This window comes from Maudiozyma barnettii (genome assembly GCF_903064755.1).
Source record: "Maudiozyma barnettii strain CLIB 1767 genome assembly, contig: KABA2_04, whole genome shotgun sequence".
Taxonomy (NCBI): domain Eukaryota; kingdom Fungi; phylum Ascomycota; class Saccharomycetes; order Saccharomycetales; family Saccharomycetaceae; genus Maudiozyma; species Maudiozyma barnettii.
In genome coordinates, this window is record NW_024545241.1 from 508553 (window position 1) to 533410 (window position 24858).

At 31.6% G+C, this 24858-nt stretch overlaps 11 protein-coding genes and 2 non-coding genes across 13 annotated transcripts; 11 read left to right on the forward strand and 2 right to left on the reverse strand.

The window, feature by feature from the left end:
* Positions 1-549: 549 nt before the first annotated feature.
* ICL2 (methylisocitrate lyase ICL2) lies at positions 550-2256 on the forward strand (the record flags this gene model as incomplete). The annotated part of the gene is made up of 1 exon (XM_041550282.1): positions 550-2256. One exon carries the CDS (start codon positions 550-552, stop codon positions 2254-2256), a length of 1707 nt encoding a protein of 568 aa, XP_041406216.1.
* A 1872-nt stretch (positions 2257-4128) lies between these two features.
* HAL1 (Hal1p) lies at positions 4129-5328 on the forward strand (the record flags this gene model as incomplete). The annotated part of the gene is made up of 1 exon (XM_041550283.1): positions 4129-5328. One exon carries the CDS (start codon positions 4129-4131, stop codon positions 5326-5328), a length of 1200 nt encoding a protein of 399 aa, XP_041406217.1.
* A 683-nt stretch (positions 5329-6011) lies between these two features.
* On the forward strand, positions 6012-7058 carry AIM45 (Aim45p; the record flags this gene model as incomplete). Its single annotated transcript, XM_041550284.1, has 1 exon — positions 6012-7058. The coding sequence occupies one exon, from the start codon at positions 6012-6014 to the stop codon at positions 7056-7058; it is 1047 nt and encodes a 348-aa protein (XP_041406218.1).
* A 784-nt stretch (positions 7059-7842) lies between these two features.
* On the forward strand, positions 7843-9996 carry KABA2_04S04818 (uncharacterized protein; the record flags this gene model as incomplete). Its single annotated transcript, XM_041550285.1, has 1 exon — positions 7843-9996. One exon carries the CDS (start codon positions 7843-7845, stop codon positions 9994-9996), a length of 2154 nt encoding a protein of 717 aa, XP_041406219.1.
* Positions 9997-10161: 165 nt separating this feature from the next.
* Positions 10162-10232, reverse strand: KABA2_04S04840. Its single transcript has one exon. It is a non-coding gene; the product is annotated as a tRNA-Gly (tRNA).
* A 2086-nt stretch (positions 10233-12318) lies between these two features.
* On the forward strand, positions 12319-12413 carry KABA2_04S04862. Its single transcript has 2 exons — positions 12319-12356; positions 12377-12413. It is a non-coding gene; the product is annotated as a tRNA-Phe (tRNA).
* Positions 12414-12830: 417 nt separating this feature from the next.
* Positions 12831-14189, forward strand: DEG1 (pseudouridine synthase DEG1; the record flags this gene model as incomplete). Its single annotated transcript, XM_041550286.1, has 1 exon — positions 12831-14189. The coding sequence occupies one exon, from the start codon at positions 12831-12833 to the stop codon at positions 14187-14189; it is 1359 nt and encodes a 452-aa protein (XP_041406220.1).
* Positions 14190-14380: 191 nt separating this feature from the next.
* Positions 14381-15091, reverse strand: SNF8 (ESCRT-II subunit protein SNF8; the record flags this gene model as incomplete). Its single annotated transcript, XM_041550287.1, has 1 exon — positions 14381-15091. The coding sequence occupies one exon, from the start codon at positions 15089-15091 to the stop codon at positions 14381-14383; it is 711 nt and encodes a 236-aa protein (XP_041406221.1).
* Positions 15092-15449: 358 nt separating this feature from the next.
* HAT1 (histone acetyltransferase catalytic subunit HAT1) lies at positions 15450-16646 on the forward strand (the record flags this gene model as incomplete). Its single annotated transcript, XM_041550288.1, has 1 exon — positions 15450-16646. One exon carries the CDS (start codon positions 15450-15452, stop codon positions 16644-16646), a length of 1197 nt encoding a protein of 398 aa, XP_041406222.1.
* Positions 16647-16899: 253 nt separating this feature from the next.
* On the forward strand, positions 16900-17562 carry LOC1 (Loc1p; the record flags this gene model as incomplete). Its single annotated transcript, XM_041550289.1, has 1 exon — positions 16900-17562. The coding sequence occupies one exon, from the start codon at positions 16900-16902 to the stop codon at positions 17560-17562; it is 663 nt and encodes a 220-aa protein (XP_041406223.1).
* Positions 17563-18031: 469 nt separating this feature from the next.
* On the forward strand, positions 18032-19465 carry CIT3 (citrate (Si)-synthase CIT3; the record flags this gene model as incomplete). Its single annotated transcript, XM_041550290.1, has 1 exon — positions 18032-19465. One exon carries the CDS (start codon positions 18032-18034, stop codon positions 19463-19465), a length of 1434 nt encoding a protein of 477 aa, XP_041406224.1.
* A 524-nt stretch (positions 19466-19989) lies between these two features.
* On the forward strand, positions 19990-21489 carry PDH1 (putative 2-methylcitrate dehydratase; the record flags this gene model as incomplete). Its single annotated transcript, XM_041550291.1, has 1 exon — positions 19990-21489. One exon carries the CDS (start codon positions 19990-19992, stop codon positions 21487-21489), a length of 1500 nt encoding a protein of 499 aa, XP_041406225.1.
* A 347-nt stretch (positions 21490-21836) lies between these two features.
* Positions 21837-24653, forward strand: NIC96 (linker nucleoporin NIC96; the record flags this gene model as incomplete). The annotated part of the gene is made up of 1 exon (XM_041550292.1): positions 21837-24653. The coding sequence occupies one exon, from the start codon at positions 21837-21839 to the stop codon at positions 24651-24653; it is 2817 nt and encodes a 938-aa protein (XP_041406226.1).
* Positions 24654-24858: the final 205 nt, after the last annotated feature.

Consider the following 24858-nt stretch of genomic DNA (forward strand, 5'->3'; position numbering starts at 1 on the left):
CGATATGTATCCATCTTTTGGTACGCTTTCTGTGGAGTATATCCGGAGTTTCGACTACAGCATAAGAAATTCGCATGGCGAAACAAAAAAATCAACAGAAAATATGTGACATCAAAGCAGATTACACCATATATAATTTTACCCCAATATTTGCAAACACCCAATTTGCATGACGAAAGGATAATTAATATAAGCAAATTTCATATATTTTGTTAGCCAATGTTTGAAATAGTAATATATTATTATTGGAGTGTGCGTGATGCTAATTCAATCTCCAATGAAACTGTTGGTCAAACATTGGTGATACTGTTCAAAGAAAATATATATAAATTGTACCTGATATATCACTTGTTGACACTAAAAATGAAGTTTCAGTCCTTAAGGAAATTCAACTTGTTCTTTAAGGTTCACTAATATCTTATTAAAGGATTGAGTTATAATAAGATTAATCGTTTATTTTATAAATTTTTTCAGCTACTTAAGATATATATATATAAAATAAATTACTAATATCTACTAATTGAGTGGACACATTAGTAAGTTAGCATAATGAATGTTTTCCTTAGTTTTAAGAAAACTTTCGGAGTTACAACAAAATATACGAAAACCATAAAGGCTAATTATTCAAAAATGCTTATCAAAAAGAGAGAGTCCTTTATTCAAGAGGAAGTTAAGAAAATTGAACAATGGTGGAACTCCCCACGGTTTAAAGAAACAAAGCGTATATATACACCCTTAGATGTGATTAAACATAGGGGTAGTTTAGGTATATCTGACGTAAAATATCCATCATCAACTCAAGCTAAAAAACTCTTCGAATTATTAGAAGAAAATTTTAAAAATAAGAAGCCTTTACATACATTAGGTGTTATTGATCCCGTCCAAATGACGCAACTGGCCAAATGTGATGATATTAAAGTAGCATATGTATCAGGATGGGCATGCTCTTCCACAATGGTTGGTTCAACTAACGAAGTATCTCCAGATTTTGGAGATTACCCATATGATACCGTACCAAATCAAGTGGAAAGAATATTTAAAGCTCAAAAGATGCATGATAGGAAGTCATTCTTGGAATTTTTGGAGAAGAAAAAGCCGATGGTGGATTACATGAAACCAATCATAGCCGATGCCGATATGGGACATGGTGGGGTGACTACGGTGATGAAATTAGCCAAACTATTTGCTGAGAAAGGAGCTGCTGGTATTCATTTAGAAGATCAACTAGCGGGAGGGAAACGTTGTGGACATTTAGGAGGTGCTGTTCTTGTTCCAACATCGACTCATGTAAGTAGACTGATAGCTACACGTTTACAATGGGATATTATGGGTGTTGAGAATTTAATTATTGCAAGGACAGATTCATGTAATAGTAAATTGATTAGTAGTAGTTCTGACCCTAGAGATCATGAGTTTATTCAAGGGATTATGAATATTAATGTTCAACCTTGGAGTGAAAAGTTGATTGATTTAGAGCGTCAAAATGCAACTAGTACTCAAATGTCTGAAAGTGAACTTGAATGGTATAATACCAACAAATTGGTAACATTTGATGAAGCAGTTCAATTACAAGTAACTTCGATTCAATTTCAAAAATACATTAAAACTAAGAAAGAATTAAAAATTAAGGAAGAGAAAAATTATTTAAGTTTAGGTGAAATGAAAAACATTATTAAACAAATTGCGCCTAAAATTAATATAAAATTTGATTGGGATTTACCACGTTCTTCAGAAGGTTATTATATGTTTCAAGGTGGTATGAATGCAGCAATTAGACGTTCATTAGTATTTTCTCCTTATGCAGATATGATTTGGTTAGAGACAAAGACTCCGAATCTTGAACAAGCTAGGAAATTTTCTAAAGAAATTCATGAACAATATCCAAATACTAAATTAGTTTATAATCTTTCACCAAGTTTTGATTGGAGTAAACATGGTTTTACAGAACTTCAATTAAAGAATTTTATTTGGGATCTTGCGAAAGAAGGATTTATTTTACAATTAGTTTCATTAGCTGGATTACATGTAGATGGTGTATCATTTTATGAATTAGCTAAAAATTTTCAAAAAGATGGAATGTTTTCTTATGTGAATTTAGTTCAAGAGAAGGAGAAACAAATTGGTTGTGATCTTTTAACACATCAACGCTGGTCTGGAGCAGAATATGTTGATTCAATAATGAAAGTTGTTCAAAATGGTTCTTCATCAAAAACTTTAAGTACTACTGGAGAAAGTTTTACCGAATCTCAATTTTGATATCTAAAATTTAAACTTATATATAAGCTTATAATAATACAATATTACACGTCTTAAAACAACAACAACAATAACAACAACAACTCTACATATGTGTAACATTACTACTATTAACAAGTGCATATAAAACATTTATTAAGTGGTAGTTGATATTTAATCTGAGTACCTATTTTAAGCAGTAAGTAAAATATAGATACATCTCTACCATACATAACAATAATAGTAATATCAAAAATGATCAATAGAACGATAACTAATACTTCAAGAAAGGGGATGTATAACTATATGTGTCTAAGAAGGGATAATAGATATATGAAAAATAGTACATAGAGAGAAAAAAAAAAGTGCACTAATAATTACCTAAATAAGTATAGAGTGATAAAGTCTTTCCCCCACCCATCCTTCGATTGATTTTGGAGTAATAACCAACACTAACTCAATAATATACAATGCCCTGCTCTTTCCTCATAAGAACAGAAAAGTATATATATATATTCTAATTTATTCTAGATATAAATATAGAAAGTGTGACTACTTAGAGTAAAGTATCACCATAATTATTTTTTAGGAAATTAATATATCTATATTTGTAAATATAGTTTTTTGTTAAATGTATGTGTGTTGAAAGATGTATTTACTTAGGTTTTAAGTAATAATCTAATTTATAATAATTAAGTTATAAATATATTCCACCCACACACCCCGTATTCAAAAAAATATATATGTATCAATTACGTATATTACGGGAAAACTTACCATTTATTCCCGGCAAACCGTCAATTTCAATTTTAAAATTTATTTTTAGCTTTTCCAGTTTGTCTTCCTCCCTTTGTTCCTCGTTGTCACACACTCTCTCTTGTCTCCTGTTCAGCCCATACACCACACGTATAACGTAATTTCAATATATATTTTAATATTGTGGTTTTCTATATTCCAAACTTTGCCACAGAGACATATGTAGTAGTCAGTCCACATGTATCAATAATACTATATAATCTATATAACACTTCATAACAACGGACACATGCACGCACGCTCTCCATCTCTCTCCATTGAGAATCCTGTTCTGTCAACTCAGAATAAATATTTTGGTTTATTGGCTCATTTTGTGCGTGGTGTTCTGGGAGTCTTGATGAATTTCATATTTTATTGAAATGGCAGGACTTTTTCTCTCTCTCTCTCTCTCTCTTAATATGTCTCAAACGCGATTCCTCTCATTTTTTATGTTGGTCTGTGAGAAATGACAGAGAGAAATGATAGAAAGAATTGCGTTTATTTTTCATTCCAGTGATGATGATACTCATTTAATACATAATTTTCAGCAATTTAATAGATACAGAAAGAAAACACAGATTGTTAAGTAAACAAATTAATGGAATGATTAAAAATACGTATAGACAGAAACGTAAAATAGTAAAAATAATAAACAGTTTTCAGTTTTTCAGTAAATTACGTTTTTTTTAATTCTGGCATTTGTTATCCTTATTAGTGTTAATAATTTTATATCAACCCCCACCCCACCCCATAGTAGAAAATTTATTGAAAAATAATAACAACAATAATAGTAGTAATAATGTCAGGGATTTTATTGAAATTTCCTATTATATAATAGATGCTAAAATAATATAGTAATATAATTTTGCAAAAAGATATAACCTTTCTTTTGCGATGATCTTATAATTCTCCTTTATATACTCTACTCTTGTAATATATATATATATAAATACATATATTTGTAAATGTTTATGTTTTTAAAAATATTTTGCACGATCAAACAACAATTATAATATATTCTAACTAAATCAAATTTAAAACAAACAAATATTGTACTCTGCCAAATAAATAAATAATTAAATACACACACACACAAGAATGAAACTCGATAAAGAACAGACAATTCCAGTTAATGGCTACATAATAAAAAATCTTGTTTGTCAGACAAGTACATTTAAAGTATGTGATGCAATAGATACAAAGGGAAATTCATTTGTATTAAAAATTATACCAGCTGATATCAAAGTTAATCTGTTAAAAGAAGAACATGTAGTTGAATCATTTGTTCATAATGATAAATTATTCATTGTTTACGCTGAAAATAATTTTGCTAAAGAAGGTCCGGATTATTTTTCTTATTATATGAATCAATCAACAAAAATATTATCTTCATCATCTTCTTCAGCCTCTGTTAGGAATGAAAAGGATCAAATACCCTCGATATTAACTAATAAAAATTATAATAACATGACTAGTGCGGGCACTGGTATAGTTAGTCCTTTATTAGATAATGAAAATAATGAAAATAACAACAATAACAACAATAACAACAATAACAACAATAATAATACTACACATTTATGTTTTGATGATATTTCAATGATATCTCATTTAAAGAAGAAAAAAATGTTTGGAAATATCACTAATAATTGTTCAAAGAGATTAAGAACACCTATCCCTAAAGATTGCAATTTTATTTTACCAAGTACTCCTGAGAGTAATATATCCATATCAGAAGAAGAAGAAGAAGAAGAAGAAGAAGAAGAATCAGGATCAGAATCAGATTCTGAATGTGATTCAATTGATAGTTTTGATGATGATGACGACGACAATGACGATGACGATGACGATGACGATGACGACAATGATGAGGATAGTGAAATAGTAACACTAATTAATAATAAACTAGAAGAATCGATTTCTAATGGATTGATACCAATATTAAAAGCTCATCATGATAATAACAATATTTCTAACATGGTACCTACTAATAACTTTAGTAATAGTAACACATCACCAATTCATAAAACTGAGCCTAATTATGTTAGTCAACCTTCACACATACATATTCAATGTCCATTAACAAGAATAATACACAGTAAACATACAACTATTAGAAAGACCCCAATTCCAAGGGAAATGTTGCATAACAATAACAATAACAATGATACTTCTTTTCAATTTACACAAGATAAAATTCGTACAGATACATCTTGTGGAGGACCTTTTAAATTAGAAATGGTAAAGAGTTCAATGTTGAGAAGGAGAAGCTCTACAAAATGTCAATTTTCGACCTAGATTTAAAAAACGAACAAAAACAAAACAAAACAAAACAAGTTTTGAACATGAACAATAATAACGTCATTCATAATTTACATAGTCATTTATTTATTCATTGTTAATAAGTTCTCTAAGGAAAACAGAAATATGAATGTATATGCATATTTTTTTTTTGTATTAATAGGATGAATCATTTTATATATTATTTGTTATATAATCTATTCTATCAAATAAAAAACGATTAATTAGATATCGGAAGACTATTTGCTCCCAAGTGAAAAAGACATAAACAAACCCCGAAGATTACAACAAAAAAAGAAGGGAAAGAGATGGCGAGCAAGAAAGAGAAGTCATTCACTCACTTCGTCTCTCCTCATCCCTTACTTTTACAGTTAAAAAGGATAAAAGGCTGGAAAGAAAGAAAGAAAGAAAAAATAAATAGAAGGAAGAACTTCTCATTTTATTTTTTTCATTATTTGGAAGTTTCTCGAGAAAGAAGAAGAATAAGATAAAGAATAGTATAATCGTGAATTGAAAACATACACGTAAAGTAGAAAGCAAGACAATAAATAAGATATCATAGAGGCAGTACTTACAACCTAGAGGATTTTATCTCTTTTCTAGTTCGTTTGCGTACAATTTTAATTTGAATCGAAAAAGTTCGAAAAAAAACAACCTTTTGATTTTTTTTTCTATAAATAATGTTCAGATTGACATCAAGAAGGACGGTCAGTTTAATGACCAACTTACCAACATCCTTTCATTCTTCAAAGCTTGCATCTACGTTAGCCCTTCTAGAGACATCTCCTGATGGGAACCTCGATCCTTCTTCTCTAAACCTATTGCAAGCAGCTAAACTTTTGAAAAATCCAATAACAGCGTTATTTGTTGGACCCAATGCCTCTACTGGGGCTCAATCACTAAAGGATTCTGTGAAATGTGAAGGCCTCTCAAAGATAGTTGTTGTTAAAGATGATTCCTTAGCTCATTATTTACCTGAAAATATATCACCTTTACTTGTTGAATTATTAAAAGGTGATACTTATTCCCATTTTGTAATTACAAGCTCATCTACAGGTAAAAATATACTCCCTCGTCTTGCTGCTTTGATTGATAATCAACCTGTGTGCGATGTAGTCAAGATTGAAGGTCCTAATAAATTTGTAAGACCAATATACGCTGGTAATGCTCTTGCTACAATTGAAACTTCACAAGATAAGAAATTACTTAGTGTTCGTGCTTCTGCCTTTGATTCTGTAGAAGAAGGTAAATCTGAAAATGTTGAAATTGTAGAGATTCCTTTTACAAATAAGGATGCTATACCGATTAAATGGTTATCAGCTAACTTAACAAAAACAGGAAGACCAGATTTGGGATCTGCGAAGACAATTGTCTCTGGTGGACGTGCATTTAAAGATAAAGAAAGTTTTGAAAAATACTTAACTCCATTGGCTGATGTTTTGGATGCAGGTATCGGTGCCACAAGAGCCGCAGTTGATAACGGATTATGTGATAACTCCCTACAAATTGGTCAAACAGGTAAAATTGTTGCTCCAAATCTATATATTGCTGTTGGTCTATCAGGTGCCGTTCAACATTTGGCTGGTATGAAAGATTCAGGAACAATCGTTGCAATTAATAATGATCCAGATGCACCAATATTTAAAAATGCCACATATGGTTTGGAAGGTGATGTATTAAAGATTGTACCGGAGTTGACAGAAAAGATCAAGGCTGCTCAGAAATGAAAATAATTAAAAACTAAAAATTAGATGAAAAGATAAATAAATATATAACTATTTATCTAACTTTAAATAAGACTTAAATATTCCTTTTGATTACTGTAAATATATATATATAGCAAGGGAAATGTTATAGATTCCTAGTTTAAAAAAAGAAACTATCAAAAGAAGAGGAGTAAGATGATATGAATCCTACAATTAACAATTTTCTAGTTGGAAAGGCCACTTTTATGACCAACAGTTCTATAATTTCGAGAATTATCAAGAATGTGATCCCTTGTCTTATTGGCCTTCGCAATATTGAACAGATGCCCATAATTAAACTTGTTCCATTATATTCGTATCGTACAGTACAATTTCTGATTCGCCGCGTGGTCTATTTTACTTTTTTACTACTTTATTCACCTGAGGAGCCATGCAATGGTTTATCAATAAAGTTTATCTATTTTAATCCCTCTTCTTTTATATTTTCTTTTACCCTTAGTTTCTATCCTTAGTTTTTCTTGTTGTTTCAGAGCAAATATATTAACCATCAAGGATTTATGTTTATCACTTTATGACTCCATTGATATACTTATGCTTTTATAAACAGTTTATTGACAAGAAAGTTATTGTTAAAACGTATAACTTTGCTTCATTTTGGTACTAAATGACTATTTGTATATGACAAGATTTACATCAAATAGATATATACAAATAACTATTAAAATATTATTTATTGGTTTTACTTAACTCACACTCAAAGAATATTTAACCTACTCTATTTATAAAAAACATCCCCTCATCCAAAATGACTCCGCTGGACCCTTTAATAGACAAACATAAAAAATCAGATAAACGTTATGGAACTATCGATATGAACTTCTCAAATATATATTCAGCACCAGATGCTGCAGAGACGGAATCTGATATATTTTCGATCAATAAGAACAAAAGGGATCGAAATCTTCTAGCCTCTCCAAAACGAGAACGTATACTTGTAAAAGATAATACAAGCGACAGATCACTTACTTTCTGGGATGTTGCTCCTTACTATATGCCATGTTTTGCATGGATTCGTACTTATTCGTGGTCTATGCTCTTTGGTGACCTACTTGCAGGAATATCACTGGCTTCCTTTCAAATCCCATTAGCATTATCATATGCCACATCATTAGCACATGTAGAACCTCTCTGCGGGTTATATTCATTAGTGGTAACACCATTTATCTACGCAATATTTGGATCTGTCCCTCATATGATTGTAGGTCCCGAAAGTGCTTTATCATTAGTTATGGGTCAAACGATTGAGAAAATAATGAGCCACAACGAGGATCTTAGGTCTGTCGATCTCGCCGCAATCATTACACTTGTTGCCGGGATCACATTATTGTTGGCTGGTATTTTTAGAATAGGATTCTTGGGAAGTATACTGAGTAGAGCCCTACTTCGTGGGTTTATTAGCTCGGTAGGGTTTGTCATGGTCATAAATTCTTTGATATCAGAACTTAGATTGGAGAAAGTAATGCTAGAAAGCCCAGGCCACCATCACACAGCATTCGAAAAAGTGATTTTCCTGTTTAAATATGGACCAGAAAATTATCATAGAGCTACAGCTATTGTTAGTGCTAGTTGTTTTACCATTTTGATGACAATTCGTTTTGTTAAAAGAAGGTTATCAAGAAAATTTAAATGGGTTGTGGTTTTTCCAGAAATTTTATTGGTAGTTGTTCTAATGATATACTTATCTGCCAAATTTAGTTTCAAAAAAAAGTATGGAATAGCAGTATTAGGTGATTTTAATTCAGGAAGTTTTGAAGGTTTGGTGAATCCCGTTTCAAAAAATAATAGATCGTTATTTTCAATATTATACAATGTAGGAGTCGTGGTGGCATTATTGGGATTTTTTGAATCCACAACAGCCTCAAAATCACTTGGCGGTATTGACAATTCTACTGTGTCGTCAAATAGAGAGCTTATAGCAATGGGTTTAATGAATGTTGGAGCATCGGTATTCGGAGCATTACCTGCCTTTGGAGGTTATGGTAGATCAAAAATTAATGCAATGTCAGGTGCCAAAAGTGTAGTGTCTGGTGTGTTCATGGGTTTAATTACTTTTTTCACAATACAATTTTTATTACCTACGATTAGATATATTCCTACTTGTGTTCTCTCCGTCATAACTACCGTCGTGGGTATTAGCCTACTACAGGAAGCACCTGCTGACATTAAATTTCATATTGTATGCCGTGGTTACAATGAATTAGTAATATTTACACTAACATTTCTAACGACTATATTTTATTCTGTGGATGTTGGTATCAGTATTGGTATCGTTTATTCCCTCCTTTACATTGTTAAAAGATCTGCCAAGTCTCGTATTCAAATTCTAGCAAAAGTTGAAGGGATAGATCATTTTGTTAATGCTGATGAGTATCATACTTACCACCATACAATTAACTCAACTGAGGCCCTCAACCTAGAACATTTTAAAGATTGTCTCGTAGTGAAAATTCCGGAACCATTAACTTTCAGTAATACTGAAGATTTAAAAGAGAGACTGGACAGATTAGAACGGTTTGGATCTGTAAATACACATCCTGGTTCAAGAGACATACGTTCTAGGGAAGCTGTGAAATATATTATAATTGACTTGAAGGGAATGACATTTATTGACTCCTCAGCAGTTCAAATTTTAAAGGAAATAATCACGGACTATAACGAGAGAAATGTCAAGGTACTCCTTACGAGAGTACCATTTAAGAATGAAATAAGATTTAAACTTCAAAGATCTGGGATTACCGACTTGATTACGAAATACAAGATACCGGAGAGTTTGAATGATATAGATAATGTAGAGACAAGCACTCAATTGGGAAACATGGTCCTCGATTCACCTTATTTCACAAATGTCGAGGAAGCAATGTTTGCAATAGAAAGCAGTGCCAACTCGAACCTTCCTTGATATGTAACATAAACATAAAATATTTATTATCAGCATGTATAGATATTTTTAATATATTCTTTAACTTGTAGATACTTTCTAGCAAAATCTAACAAAAAAATAAATTATGTTTCTGTTCATACCCACAGTTTCACAAGTTTCTAAATTAATGGAGATTTAAAAAAATGCGCAAGCCCGGAATCGAACCGGGGGCCCAACGATGGCAACGTTGGATTTTACCACTAAACCACTTGCGCTGTTATTTTGTACTATTGTTATATCTGAAGCTGTTGAAAATATAATATAAGAATCTACAATAGATCAACCCCTCAGTGACATAACTGTAAACGTAAGTTTGAAATCGAGAATATATTGTTGTGGGAATATTTGTTGTGGAAATATTAAGTAGCGATACTTATTATGGTAACAATTCATGAACAGATAGAACATACTTGTATGTTCTATAGCAACTGTTCTAAAAGGATCACGTGGTCACTAATTATCACGTGACATGTATATTATAATATCGGAAAAACTATTAGAAGATATTTTTCCGATAACACGCGATGCGCTACAAGAAAACTTTTCCTGCGATGAGATGCCCATTGTACATTACTTCATTTATTAAAGAGATACTATCTCCTCGAGATATATCTGGGTATCTATCTATATATTTATAGGATTAGCTTGTATACTACTTTATGTAATAGATCAACGAATAGAAATTATACAAGCAATCTTTATAGAAATGACAATCGTTGATCTATTACATAAAGTAGTATACAAGCTAATTGACAGAAATTATGTGGAATTGATATATCTAAAATGTCCAAATAAGAATGAAGAATTACGTAATAATTAGGTAATAATGTTGTGTTGAATATGTAGCGGCAGCACTAAAAAGGCTAACATTAGCTTAACCTAACTGAAGGTGAAGGTAGCTAATATAAGTAGAATTTAGAGTGTGATGCACTGTCGTATATATAATAACACATGATATATACTGCATAATGTAGTATTCGTTCCCCCTACATTGGGTTTATTGGAGCTACATAGTCCAACGTTACTATGCACAAAAGATGAGCAGTTTAACAACAGCAACTCTGTTTAACACTTTTTAGTTCTGCCGCTACATATTTGTTATAATATAGAAAGTAGCAATACTTGGTTATTACAATTTTATGTTTAGTAAGAAATTATTACTTGTCGGAAATATATTATAAGAGGGATAATGACCAAGGTTATGATCCATTGATAGATTCATCCCGCAATGATCTAACAATAGGTTCATCCCGCAATGATCTATTGATAGGTTCATCCCGCAACAACTTAATAATAGATTACTTACGCCACTGTCGAGTGAGTTTATAATCACGACAACAAGAAATCCAACATATATAAATGGAACAATATTTCATTTATGAATATAATTGTTTCCATAATTTACTTTATATATTTTTATATAAGATATAAAAAGATCAGACGACTATAAGTTGATTTTGTAATATAATAAAATTTGTTCAGTTAAATAGAAGATGTCTAATATTCAATTTTCCCATCATTACTAACTGTTCAATATGATTCTAGAACATTCTTTAAGAATGATTAGTAAGCAAGTATTACTAATTGTTTCAAAAGTGTCTAGAACATGTTTCTAGAATGTTTAGTAAGAATACTATCAATATTTGGTAGACTGTTTTCCTTTTCCAAAAGTATAAAAGGACCACATATTCTAACTTTATATATATACAATCTTCCTTATATAGACTTACTTTATATAACATAAAATAAAACTACAAGATTATACATTTGTGTAGAGAATCTGAGATAGAGTGTTTGCCTCTATTAGTCTCTTCAAGCTTTACTTTATTTAATTCGGACATTTTTAATACGATAATTGATCAGTCTCTTTATATTATATATTATTTATAGAACAAATAGAATCTAACTTCGAATGTAAGTTCAGAATTCTTTGTCTTTATATATGTTTTATTCTAATCTCAATTGAGGTTCGAATTATACTTTGTTTCATAATGCGATTAACTTTGTTTCATGTTGCCACATATTTTGTTTCATATTTTAACACGCTTCATAATAACTGTGCTTAAAGGTAGTTCTTTACCTATTGAAATTAAGTGTTGTGCATATTACTCTTAATTTCTGACAATTTGAATATCTATAACTATGTCCGATAATTTCAACTCGAATACTAATCGTATATTCTCGATTTCAAACTTACGTTTACAATATTTAACAATAATTGCGTATTGCTACTTCCTATATTATAACAATTTTTGTCTTCGATCATTCGATATCACAATACAACAAATTATTAAATTATAAGCGGATTTAGCTCAGTTGGGAGAGCGCCAGACTGAAGAATATACTTCGGTCAAAAAGAAATCTGGAGGTCCTGTGTTCGATCCACAGAATTCGCATTTTTGTTTTTGGTCTTACTCAACTGTCGGCCACGCTGTGGTGATCAAGACGTCCGCATTTCTTTTTATTTATTATTGTTTTTTGTGTATCATAACAAGATTACTGTTAAAATAGAGACACCATTCAATATTTTATTTTTAATACTTATTAACTCTAACAATATTTCATTACTTTTTAAAATTTGTTTTGTTAAAATTTCTATGTTTACATTGAAGAGATAGCCGGACGAATAACTTTCCGCGATGAGTTTTCGAGTTGTGAAAATTTATCACATTCATCGACTTGAAAGCGTATAAGCAGGTGTAAGAAAAATATATCTTTCTTTCAATATATATAAATATATATTTATATATTTCGTAAAGGACTATTATCAACAGCAAATCATCCATTAAGATTGGATATAGATAGAATTCCACATGGGATTTTGGTTGAATTTCTTTAAATCCGGAAGTAAGACTGTTGCTAATTCTGGATCAGCGACAGGCATCGCTGTTGACAGTTCAAAATATTCCAATTGGAATAAAGAGAACTTGATCAAAAGAATAAGAGAACTTGAAGGAGTAGAACCAAATAGGGCTAAGGGATCTAAGAAGAGAAAGAATGACGAAGAGAGTATAAAGGGAAATTCTTCAAAGAGGTCTAAGAAAAAGAAGCCTAGAGAATTTGATTTCGCACAACATAATACAAGATTTATTGCTCTTAAATTTGCTTATTTGGGTTGGAACTATAATGGTCTTGCACTTCAAAAGGAGGCTACAAAGCTTCCAACTGTAGAATCCATATTATTGGATGCCATGAATAGATGTAAATTAATCCCATCTATGGTTCCACAGGATTCCAAATTCAGTAGATGTGGTAGAACAGATAAAGGTGTTAGTGCTATGAGTCAAGTAGTATCTTTGAATATTAGATCTAATTTAACTGATGAAGAACAAAAGGATCCCGCAAACGACTCCAAAGAACTTGATTATGCTCATATTCTAAATCAACAATTACCTAATGATATTAGAGTATCAGCCGTGGCATTAAGACTTCCTGAAAGTTTTGATGCTAGATTTAGTTGTAAGAGTCGTCGTTATAAATATCTGTTTAATGCAAATGGTTTAGATCTTGAAAAGATGCAAAAGGCAGCAAAAATGTTTGAAGGTGAAAATGATTTCAGAAATTTTTGTAAATTAGATGGATCTAAACAAATTACTAACTATCATAGAAATGTTATTAGTGCTAAAATCATGAAATATAATGATAAATTCTATTGTTTTGATTTAGTAGGTTCTGCATTTCTATGGCATCAAGTACGTTGTATGATGGCGAATCTTTTCCTAGTGGGTCAAGGATTAGAAGATGATACTTTGATAACCAATATGTTAGATATTGAAAAGACTCCACAAAAACCAATATATGATATGGCTAATGATCTTCCATTAATTTTATATGATTGTGAGTTTGATTGTGAGATCGAATGGTTAAATACCAATGTCAATGATTTTAAATCTGTTAAGTATGGCAAAGCTGTTGATGCTTTAAAATTGAAATATGATTTAAAGGCATGTTTAACAGAATTATTGGAAGATTCTTTACCATCACAAGAATTTTCAATGAGAGGCAAGACTAGAATCAATACTGGTGATGGACTTGGAAGAATTGTATCTCGTTATCAAAAGATGGCCGACAGAGATATCATGGCTGGTGTTGAAGTTGTTAATGCCAAATACATGAGGAAGAAAGAGAGAAAGAAAGAGAGTAAGAAACTTGACAATTCTAAACAGAATTGATTGAGAAGAAAAAGGATATACTTTCCTTTATTATATAATAATTTGTCACTTGTATATTATATAATTAATTTGTAATAGTCACTTTCTTTCTTTAGAAATTTATTATATTTTCAAAACTCCCCACTATATATAAATAAATAAATAAATAAATAAATAACTATATAACTATATAAATAATTATATTAATTATGTCACGTTTGAATATCTATCGATCTTGTAATCCAAGATGGATCCCAATATAAGATTTCTTTCCCACCACATTGATTATCCATCCATAATAAACCATTAGCTATCATTTCATCCAAAGTTGCTTTACATCTCACGCGCTCCCAATTTAAATTTATATGTAATAGATTAATGCTAGCATATCCCATGACCGAACATACTTCTAAGACCTTCGCTTGATCCGAAGTCAATTCATTCGGAACACTTCTTAAGAATTTCAAATGATCTCTAATTTGAAAAATTTCAAAACCTCCATCTAAATTTGATAACATTTGAACTGATTTTTCAATATCTTCTATAGTGACATTTGATTGAGCAAAATAAATTTTTTGTAATTCGTCTAAGGATACAATCCCACCATTAATATCTTTAATATCTCTACAGATTTGAATTAATTTCACACAAATTTCGTAATAATAATCATCTACGCTAAACAGATGACGATCTTTATCAAATAAATTTAAAGGGTCAATACCAATGGAATTACACATTTTCATAAATTTTGATTTAAATTCATGATTTAGTCCTAGTTCTTCATTGTGTTGTTTAGCGAATTGGATTAACTTATCTTGAAATAATTTTAATTGTTGTTCATATTCTTTTGATTGTCTTTGTAAAATAGTTGAATCATAAGTATCTTTCGTAGCATCAAATGCCGATACTCCAAACCGTTTCATATATATACATATATATATAAGATCGACAGGTGTGTGTGTGTATATATATTTTTTGATAATACAAATAAAAAAGTGTTACTAGTCTCAACAACAACAGAATATCTCAACTAAAAGTCATCCCTTTAATTAATCATTCAATATTTTCAATAAATTTTGATAAGGTTTATATAGTAACTGAGATAGAAATTCCAAAAAAAAGAAGAAGAAGAAGGCGAGAGAAATCAATAAATTATAAGTCGAGATTTGTAAAAAAGTATATATATATAAAAGAAAAGAAAACAGACGCGATAAATCAAATTAGATAAACACACTTACAAAAGAAGGAAACAAGGACCAGGTGAGTATATTGAAAAGAACTATGAAATCTTCGAATGTTAGTGATTTCCAACCTCAAAGTTGGCAAACATCTTCGAATGAAGCGTTAAAGATTTCGTTAATTGGGAAAGATGTTCAAGCTGGAGCCATTCAATTCCCACCGACTTTCACATATCCGATCTTTGGAGATGATGAAACGATATACGGTTACAAAGATTTAGTGATCCATTTAGTGTTTGATTCCATTACGTATAAGCCATTTCTAAATGTTAAATATTCTGAAAAATTAAACGATGCAATCGATCCGCAAACGGATATAATTGATAAGATAACGCCTTTTTTACCTGCAAATGATTATATCTTGAGAGATGAATTACAATGGGTTGACAGTTTCCATTCTGAGAGAGAATCGTTTAATTTGATGTTGCTTTGTGAAAAGATTGATGAATATAAGAAAGAGGATAAATCGTATGGTATATATCGAGTACCAATCGGTGAATTAATTCAGAAGGATAAAGATTCTCCATTAATTAAATTTTGGTTAAGAATTCAAATTTTTACGTTATTATATATTGAAGCTGCCACGTATTTAAATTTAGAAGACGAACCACGTTGGGTAATTTACTTATTGTTTAATGAAGAAGATCAAACTTTAATTGGATTTGTCACTACGTATAGTTATTGGGATTATCAAGGTCATGAATCGTTTGATAACAAAGCGACTAAATTAAAATTCAATGAAAAGATATCGCAATTTCTAATCATGCCGCCATACCAAGAGCTTGGCCATGGGTCGTCATTGTATCAGTCGTTGTACTCGTATTGGTTTAAACAAGATACGGTGAGTTGTATCACTGTCGAGGATCCGAATGAGCAGTTTGATGATTTAAGAGATCGTAATGATTTAAAGATATTGAGTTCCACAGGATTTTTCGAAGAGTTGAAGAAGAAATGTATGGATGAGCAAGAAGTTAAATTTGTTAGTGATGAGTGGATTGAACTGAAACGTCAAGAATATAAATTTGAGAAAAGACAATTTAATAGATTAATTGAGATGATTTTATTAATTGAGAAGAAGAATATGTTGTTTATTAGACAAGTGAAAAGACGCATCTGGTTAAAGAATTATGATTCGTTGTGCGAACTTGAAGATAGTGAGCAACAATATAAAGCAATTAATGATTCATATTTGTTAGTTAAAGAGGATTATGAACGAATCATCCAAGCATGTAAATTTTAATAAAAATAAATAACCTGTTCTTCTTTTTGCACGTGACGAGAAATAATTGAAAATTTGTCAAACCAAAACCAAAACCAAAGAAAAAAAAATAAAGAAGAGAAAATTTTTCTTTTTCTTCGATCTTTCATAGTCAAGAAAAAGAAAATAGAGTAGTATAAAGAAGGTCATCTCATCTCATCTCATCTCCTTACATAAGACATATTTATATAAATAAATACAAAAGCATAAAGACTGATCATAAATAAAGTGTGAGATGGGTAGTAAAAGATCGTCATTGAATAGAATCAATGGTAAGGGTCAGAATTCTCAACGTGAAGTTAGACCTGAAGTATTTGGAGACAATATAGCACGTAATCAACTGATTAATAACAAAGAAGTGCTTGCTGATGACAAAGCCCGTGCTTCAAGAAAGAGAGGTCAAAACAAGTTAGAATTGAAGAAGGACCAGTCCCGGTTAAGATTATACGGTAGACGTGCGTCTGAAAAGAATGCCAAGAATAAGCAGAAATATACAGATAAAGAGTTGAGTATTCCAACGTTGAACAGAAGCATTATTCCCGGGTTTCAAGTTAAGAAGGGTAAGAAAGGTAAGAAACTAATTGCCGACGACGATACTCTGTTGTTGACCAGGTTGGTGAAGAGCATTGGGGATGAATACGATCACACTGTTGAAAGTAAATTAGAGAAAGATAGACGACTACAAGATATCAGAGACCTAAAGAGGCAAGAAATTGAACGTAAAGAAGAAGCCAAGCTGAATAAACTGGAGGACAAAAAATCGGAACTGAAAAACAAGGCTAATGCCGCCAGGTCGCTGCGTAGAAAGAACCAACGTGACGCAAACAAAGTAACAAACAGCAGTGCTTTTGTAGAAGAACATTCCTCAAAGAAGAAGAAAACTGTTTCATTTGCATAGAAAACAATGAAAAAAACGGTGTAGAACGAAGCATGATGCAACCGGAATTTCGATTTGTTGTTGGGGTACAATATGAACGAATGCTTTCGACACACAGACAGACTGGAATAGCGGCTATATGCCAGTGCCAGTTGCATAACTGTGTACTTGTATAACTGTATACTTGTTTAATTGTCTAATTGTATATTATCGATATTATTATTTGTTTGCATTTGAGCTGAGTATTTTGGCCCTTGTTTGTTAGGGGTTGTGTATTAGCCGCTGATTGCGGGGTAGAGATGGAGATGGAGATGGAGATGGTCACACTTTAATAAGTAACTATATATTACCCCGCATACACACATAGGATAAAGTATATAAATATAAGTATAAGCATGCCATATATCATCATCGTGGTCAATGCTGGGATTATGTCTAGTCTCATGCAACATAGCTACATCAAGAGAAATATATACACTGCAATAAAAATATGCTAAGAAAGTTTACTAGAGTGTATAGTTCAGTTCACTCTACTAGTTTGTCATCATCGGCTTTGAAAGACACCCTTAGAGAATTGATTCCGTTGCAAAGATCACGATTGAAAGACTTAAAGACAAATCATTCAAATGTTAAAATTGATAATATTACAGTCGGTTCAATAATTGGAGGAATGCGTGGGAATCAATCAATGTTATGGGACGGTACAACATTATCACCGAATGAAGGGATCAAGTTTAAAGGGATGACAATTAAACAATGTCAGGACTCATTACCTGGCATCGATGGAATCTTCTTACCGGAATCAATGATTTGGTTATTATTGACAGGTAAGATTCCAACAATGCAAGAAACAAAAAGTATTACAAATTTATTTAACGAAATCTTAAAATCACAAAATAATTGTTTACCAATTGAAGTCGATAGCATTATGAATAATTTACCAAAAGATTTACATCCAATGACTCAATTATCAATTGGGTTGGAATGTTTAAGTAATAATTCAAGTTTTGCAAATTTATATAAAGATGGGAAAATTGGTAAAAACGATTATTGGGATTCAACGTTTGATGATTCAATGGTTTTAATCGCAAATTTACCTTTACTAATTGGTAAAATTTATTCAAATTTAATTAATAATGGCAAATCTTTAGGTTCAATTAATAATTCAATGGATTGGAGTTATAATATCTGCTCAATGCTAGGTATGACTTCCACAAAGGATTCAATTAATAAAAATAATTTAAACGATAAACAATTAATCGATTTTAATAATTTAATGAGACTGTATTTAGGCATTCATGTTGATCATGAAGGTGGGAACGTCTCGGCCCATACAACTCATTTAGTAGGTAGTACTTTAGCTGATCCATTTCTAAGTTATGCTTCAGGTATTAATGGACTTGCGGGACCTTTACATGGCTTAGCTGCACAAGAAGTTGTTAGATTCTTAATTAATTTGGAAAAAAACGTTAATGACGTTAACGATAATAAATTAATCGAATCACAAATTTGGGAAATTTTAAATTCAAATAAAGTCATCCCAGGTTATGGTCATGCCGTATTAAGAAAACCGGATCCAAGATTTAATGTAATGCTGGAATTTGTTGAAAATAGACAACAAGAATTCCAAGATGATCCCCACGTTCAATTAATGCAAAAATTATCAACTTTAGTACCTTCAATCTTATTAAAACATGGGAAATGTAATAATCCTTATCCAAATGTCGATGCAGCATCAGGGATATTGTTTTATCATTACGGTATTCAAGAATTGTTATTCTTTACAGTAATCTTTGGTTGTTCAAGATCAATTGGCCCATTAGTTCAATTGATTTGGGATAGAATTTATGGTTTGCCAATTGAAAGACCAAAATCGTTAGATTTAAAGACATTGGAGAAGTTGACAACGTCACGCACTTCATAAAGAATTGCACCTCCATCCAGCCACTTGCTTACCTTTGCATCCACATTCATTCGTTAGTTTATTCTTTAGTTCGTTATATATATACATTTATTTACTTTTACTTATTCTTCTCTTTCCTTTATCATCATCAATTACCCCAATATTTCTGTCTCTATATGCCATTCCCCGGGTTTATTTGTTTGTTTTTCCCTGTCGCTGTCTGTATTGGGCGGCTATCAACAGAAATATTTTAATGCATTTTTGGGGTATTTGGGGTATTTTGGAGTAAGTCACGCATTATTTCAACCCAATGCAACTCAATTCAACTCAATTCCATAAGAGTTAGAGATCAGAAGATCGGAGAAGCACACTGGTATCCTTTTATATACTCATCCACACACACACACATATATATATATATAAGGAGCGATGATGAGAGCATTCAAAATGATATACGTAAGATTTGATTACTAAATATATATATATAGTAACAATATATAAGAACTACCCCTATTCACTCTCTCTGCTCCTTGGATACTACAGATATGTCAAGAAGATTACTACCAAGTGTTAGATACATGTCGTCATCAATAAAAATGAACGATAGACCTACACCTGACGCATTATTAACGAAAATTGCTTCATATGTTCATAACACTTCGATTGATTCAAAATTAGCATTCGATACAGCTAGGTATTGTCTTTTAGATACCCTTGGTTGTGGCTTGGCTTCTTTAAAATATCAACAAGTTCAAGATATTATTAAACCAATCGTTCCACAATTGGGTCAAATTACAAACGGCTGCAATGTTCCAGGTACTAATTATACAATGGATCCAATTAATGGTGCATTTGCTATTGGCACTACCATTAGATGGTTAGATTTTAATGATTGTTGGCTAGCTTCAGAATGGGGTCATCCATCGGACAATTTAGGGGGGATCCTTGCTGTAATCGATTTCATTAATAGATCTTCCCCTACTGCGAAACCGTTTGTTATTAAAGATGTATTGGAAGCTATGATTAAAGCTCATGAAATTCAGGGAATTATGGCTTTAGATAATTCTTTTAATCAAGTTGGTTTAGATCATGTCATCTTAGTGAAATTGGCTACTACTGCTGTTGTAAGTAAATTAATTGGTCTTAACGAAGAACAAACCGTGACTGCATTGTCTCATGCATTTGTCGATGGCCATTCGTTAAGAACTTATAGACATTCTCCAAATACTAATTCAAGAAAATCTTGGGCCGCAGGTGATGCTACTTCAAGAGCTGTCAGATTGGCTTATTTGGTGAAAAATGCTGGAATTGGTTGTATTCCAAGTGTATTAACTACACCACGTTGGGGACTTTACGATACTTTATTTAAAGGTCAACCTTTTAAATTCAATCAACGTCAAGAATTTAAATCATACGTGATGGAAAATGTCTTATTTAAGATTTCATTCCCTGCTGAATTTCATGCACAAACAGCTGCAGAGGCCGCAATGATGGCAAATAAAAGACTTATTGCATTAGGAAAATCTGCTAACGACATTAAAAGTATTAGGATTAGAACTCAAGACGCTGCTATGAACATCATCGATAAGTCGGGCCCATTATATAATTATGCTGATAGAGATCACTGTATTCAATATATGATCGCTGTTCCATTGATTCACGGAAGACTTACTGCTGATGACTATACCGATGAGGTTGCCATTAAGAATAATGATATTGATAATTTGAGATCCAAAATGTTTTGTGTTCGTGATGATCAATTCACTAAGGATTATTATGACCCTCAAAAGAGATCTATCGCAAATGCTTTGTTGATAGAATTGAATGATGGTACCATGCTAGATGAGATTATTGTTGAGTATCCAATAGGACATAAATTTAGACGTGATGAAGGTATTCCTCTATTGATGTCCAAATTTGAAAATCATATTAAAGAACGTTTTGGAGATTCGAAACAAGCTCAAAGAATCCTTCAATTCTCCACCGACGACGATTTTGAAAATTTGCCTGTTCACAAATATATAGACGAATATGTAATGAAATAATTTTAATTTTAATTTGATATTAGTCTCTTTTCTTTAGTTTTAATACGCAAATAAGAGTCTCTCTCTTTCCTTCATTACTTGATATTTTTTCTCGGACACTGACCTTGCACATTATTCAGTAAAGACGGGAAAATTTTTCTTTTTTTTGTCTTCTTTTATTATGGTACTTTATTTGATTTTTTTGTTTTTGAAATATACCAACAAACCAACAAGCTAGTTCAATACAATAAATAGTATACATACATTAGAACATTAAATTCTTAACGTACAAGCTTCTTTCTTTCTGCCTCTCTTTATTATACCATATACAACCACGCCAACCTTCTCCTTCAATAACTTAAAACATGATGAGTGCTGGTCTCGGTAGTAACAACAACGACAATAACCAGGACCCTCAAAACAACAAAGTTGCTGCAAGTACCATTTTCAACGACTTACTAGAGTCGTCGAAAAACTTGCCGTCGACCTCGTCCGAGCTGGGTTCCATCCAATTGAGTCTTCATGAAATCAACAGACGCACAAGAGAACTGAGAAATGCTCACTATGAGAGGGACGACGGTCACGTAGAGGATCATCAATTCGCTCCGAATAAGAGGAATAAAGCCAATGAGAGACAATTATTGCCTGTGGATCATACTAAGGCTCATTATTTGTTGGCTAACAGTGGTGTTGCGTTCGATGATATCGATTCCTCTTTGAAGTTTTTACAGAATGGTGAGACTAATAAGTTGAAGAGGAATCAAGCTGTTGGTCAGACTAATAGTTTGACTTCACAGACTCAGAGTCCTATGGAGATCGACAGTTATTTGAAGATTAAGAAAGAAGAAAATATCTTGTCATCGATTGAATCTTTGTTGTCTAATGCAGCAAAGGATTTCGATTCATTTGTTAATTCAAATTTAAATTTGGATTGGAATCAAAGAAAGAATATTATCAGAGAAAATTTCGGTATCTTAATCAACAATAAAGGTACTACTACTACAGCTTCATCATCTACTACTATTCCAAAAGATTTCGTGAGCGCAACTTTGAAGAAACACTCTATTAATCCTGAAATTCCTGTCTGGGGTAATAATTCTTTGAGAATCCTAAACGATAATTACAACGAATCTAAATTGAATGTTAATGAAAATCATTTGGTAAGAGAAAATTTTGAAACACATGCGAAGATTGTTTACAAATTCAACAATTCAAGACAAGCAGGTCAACCTATCCAATTAACTAAAGAATTCATCTCATTATTATCTAGGAATCCTAACGATACTAAAAACAGACAAATGTTAGAAACTTGGAAAATCTTAGATACTTTACATGATAATCAAAATTCGACTAAAATCAATACTGTAGAAAGATCTAAGACATACTTGGAAAAACAATTTTTAGATTATGTTAATTTATTATACAACAAAAAAATGGATGAAGGGTTACCAACAAATATTAATAAGGTTAAATCATTTATTGATAGTAAGCTGAAAAACACTGACAATTCATGGAAAATCAAGAATTTAACTGTGGCTAATAGTATCCCAATTTGGGCACTGATTTTCTACCTATTAAGAGCTGGGTTGAAAACAGAAGCTCTCGAAGTTGCGACCAGTAACAAATCAAGTTTCAAGAAGGTCGAACAATCATTCCTAGGTTATTTCAAGGCATACATTTCCTCAAAGGATGGCACTTTACCATTGGAGTTCTCCAACAGACTTCATACCGAGTACAACCAGCATATTAAAAACTCTTTGAATGGTGATCCATTTAGACTGGCTGTCTATAAAATCATTGGTAGATGTGATCTAACCAGAAAGAACATCTCAGCTGTAACTTTGAACGTCGAGGATTGGTTATGGGTCCATTTCATGCTCATGAAAGATGATATCAGTGAAGATGACCCAATATATGAAAGATATACATTTACCGATTTCCAGAACATCGTTACCTCATATGGTCCATCTAGATTTACGAACCATTACTTACAAGTTCTAGTGTTAAGTGGCCTATATGAACTAGCCATTGCATATGTTTATGCTATTAATGAAATGGATGCTGTTCATTTAGCTATTGTAATGGCTAGTTTGAACTTATTGAAATTCCCTTCAATTTCATCCATTGTGAACAAGACTGAACAATACAATAGAGATATTAATAATAATAACGACCGTAATAATGGTAGCGTTGGTGGATTTTCCCCACTTGGAGAGAGACTATTATCCATCAATGATAAGAATGAAAGAGAAATTGATTTCACCAGAATTATAAGTAATTATGTGAAATCTTTCAAATTTTCTGATCCAAGAATTGCTATAGAATACATTATTTTAATCGGATTAAGCACAGAGAAACAAAATGAACAAGTTCAATTATGCCATGAAGCTTTGAGAGAATTAGTACTTGAGACCAAAGAATTTGCGATTTTATTAGGTAAGATTAGCAGAGATGGTACAAGAATCCCAGGTGTTATCGAAGAAAGATTACCTCTATTACATTTACGTGATGAGAGTGAATTTTTGCGTGTTATCACAGAACAAGCCGCTCGTAATGCCGATGAAGATGGTAGAGTCCACGATAGTTTATTATTGTATCAATTATCAGAGGAATATGATATCGTCTTATCTATTGTCAATAATCTACTTGGTGATATTTTGAGTAATGCTGACTTGACACAACCTCTATTACAAGTGAGTGATAACAGTGAAACAAATCCTATCCTTTTAGCAAGAAAACTAATTACTACTTTTGCTGATAATCTAGAGATTTCAAAGAAGATTTCCAATAAGAATTCTGATACATGTCTTTTCTTACTGAAGATGGTTGATATTAGAGATTCATTCTTAAGTAAACAATGGCAGCAAACTCTAACCATGATTAAAGAATTAAATATTTTACCATTTGCTGATGAACTTTCAGCAAGGGAAAAAGCACAAGAATTTACCACTTTGAATGAGAATTTAATCAAATGTATACCAAACCTATTAATTATTACAATGACATGCGTCTCAAGATTAGTTGAAAATCTGAATAAGAGTGAATATCAATCTATGGAAAAAGCACAACAGATCAATTCTTTGAAGAATATTGCTAAAAATTGTATGATATATGCTGGTGTTATTCAATATAAAATGCCTAGGGAGACATTTAGTACATTAATCAATTTAGATGTTACATTATGAATTTAGTATATATATATATATAGGGATACATAAAAATAAACACAGACGACCTCTATATACAATATAACATAATAATTATTATACTTAGCGAATAAGAGGATTGGATTTGAGATCTCAATAAGGAGAGCCTTAAAAAACAGTTTTTTATTTATAAAAACAGAATAGATGAATGCTTAAAAATGGATATATATATACATATGTGGAT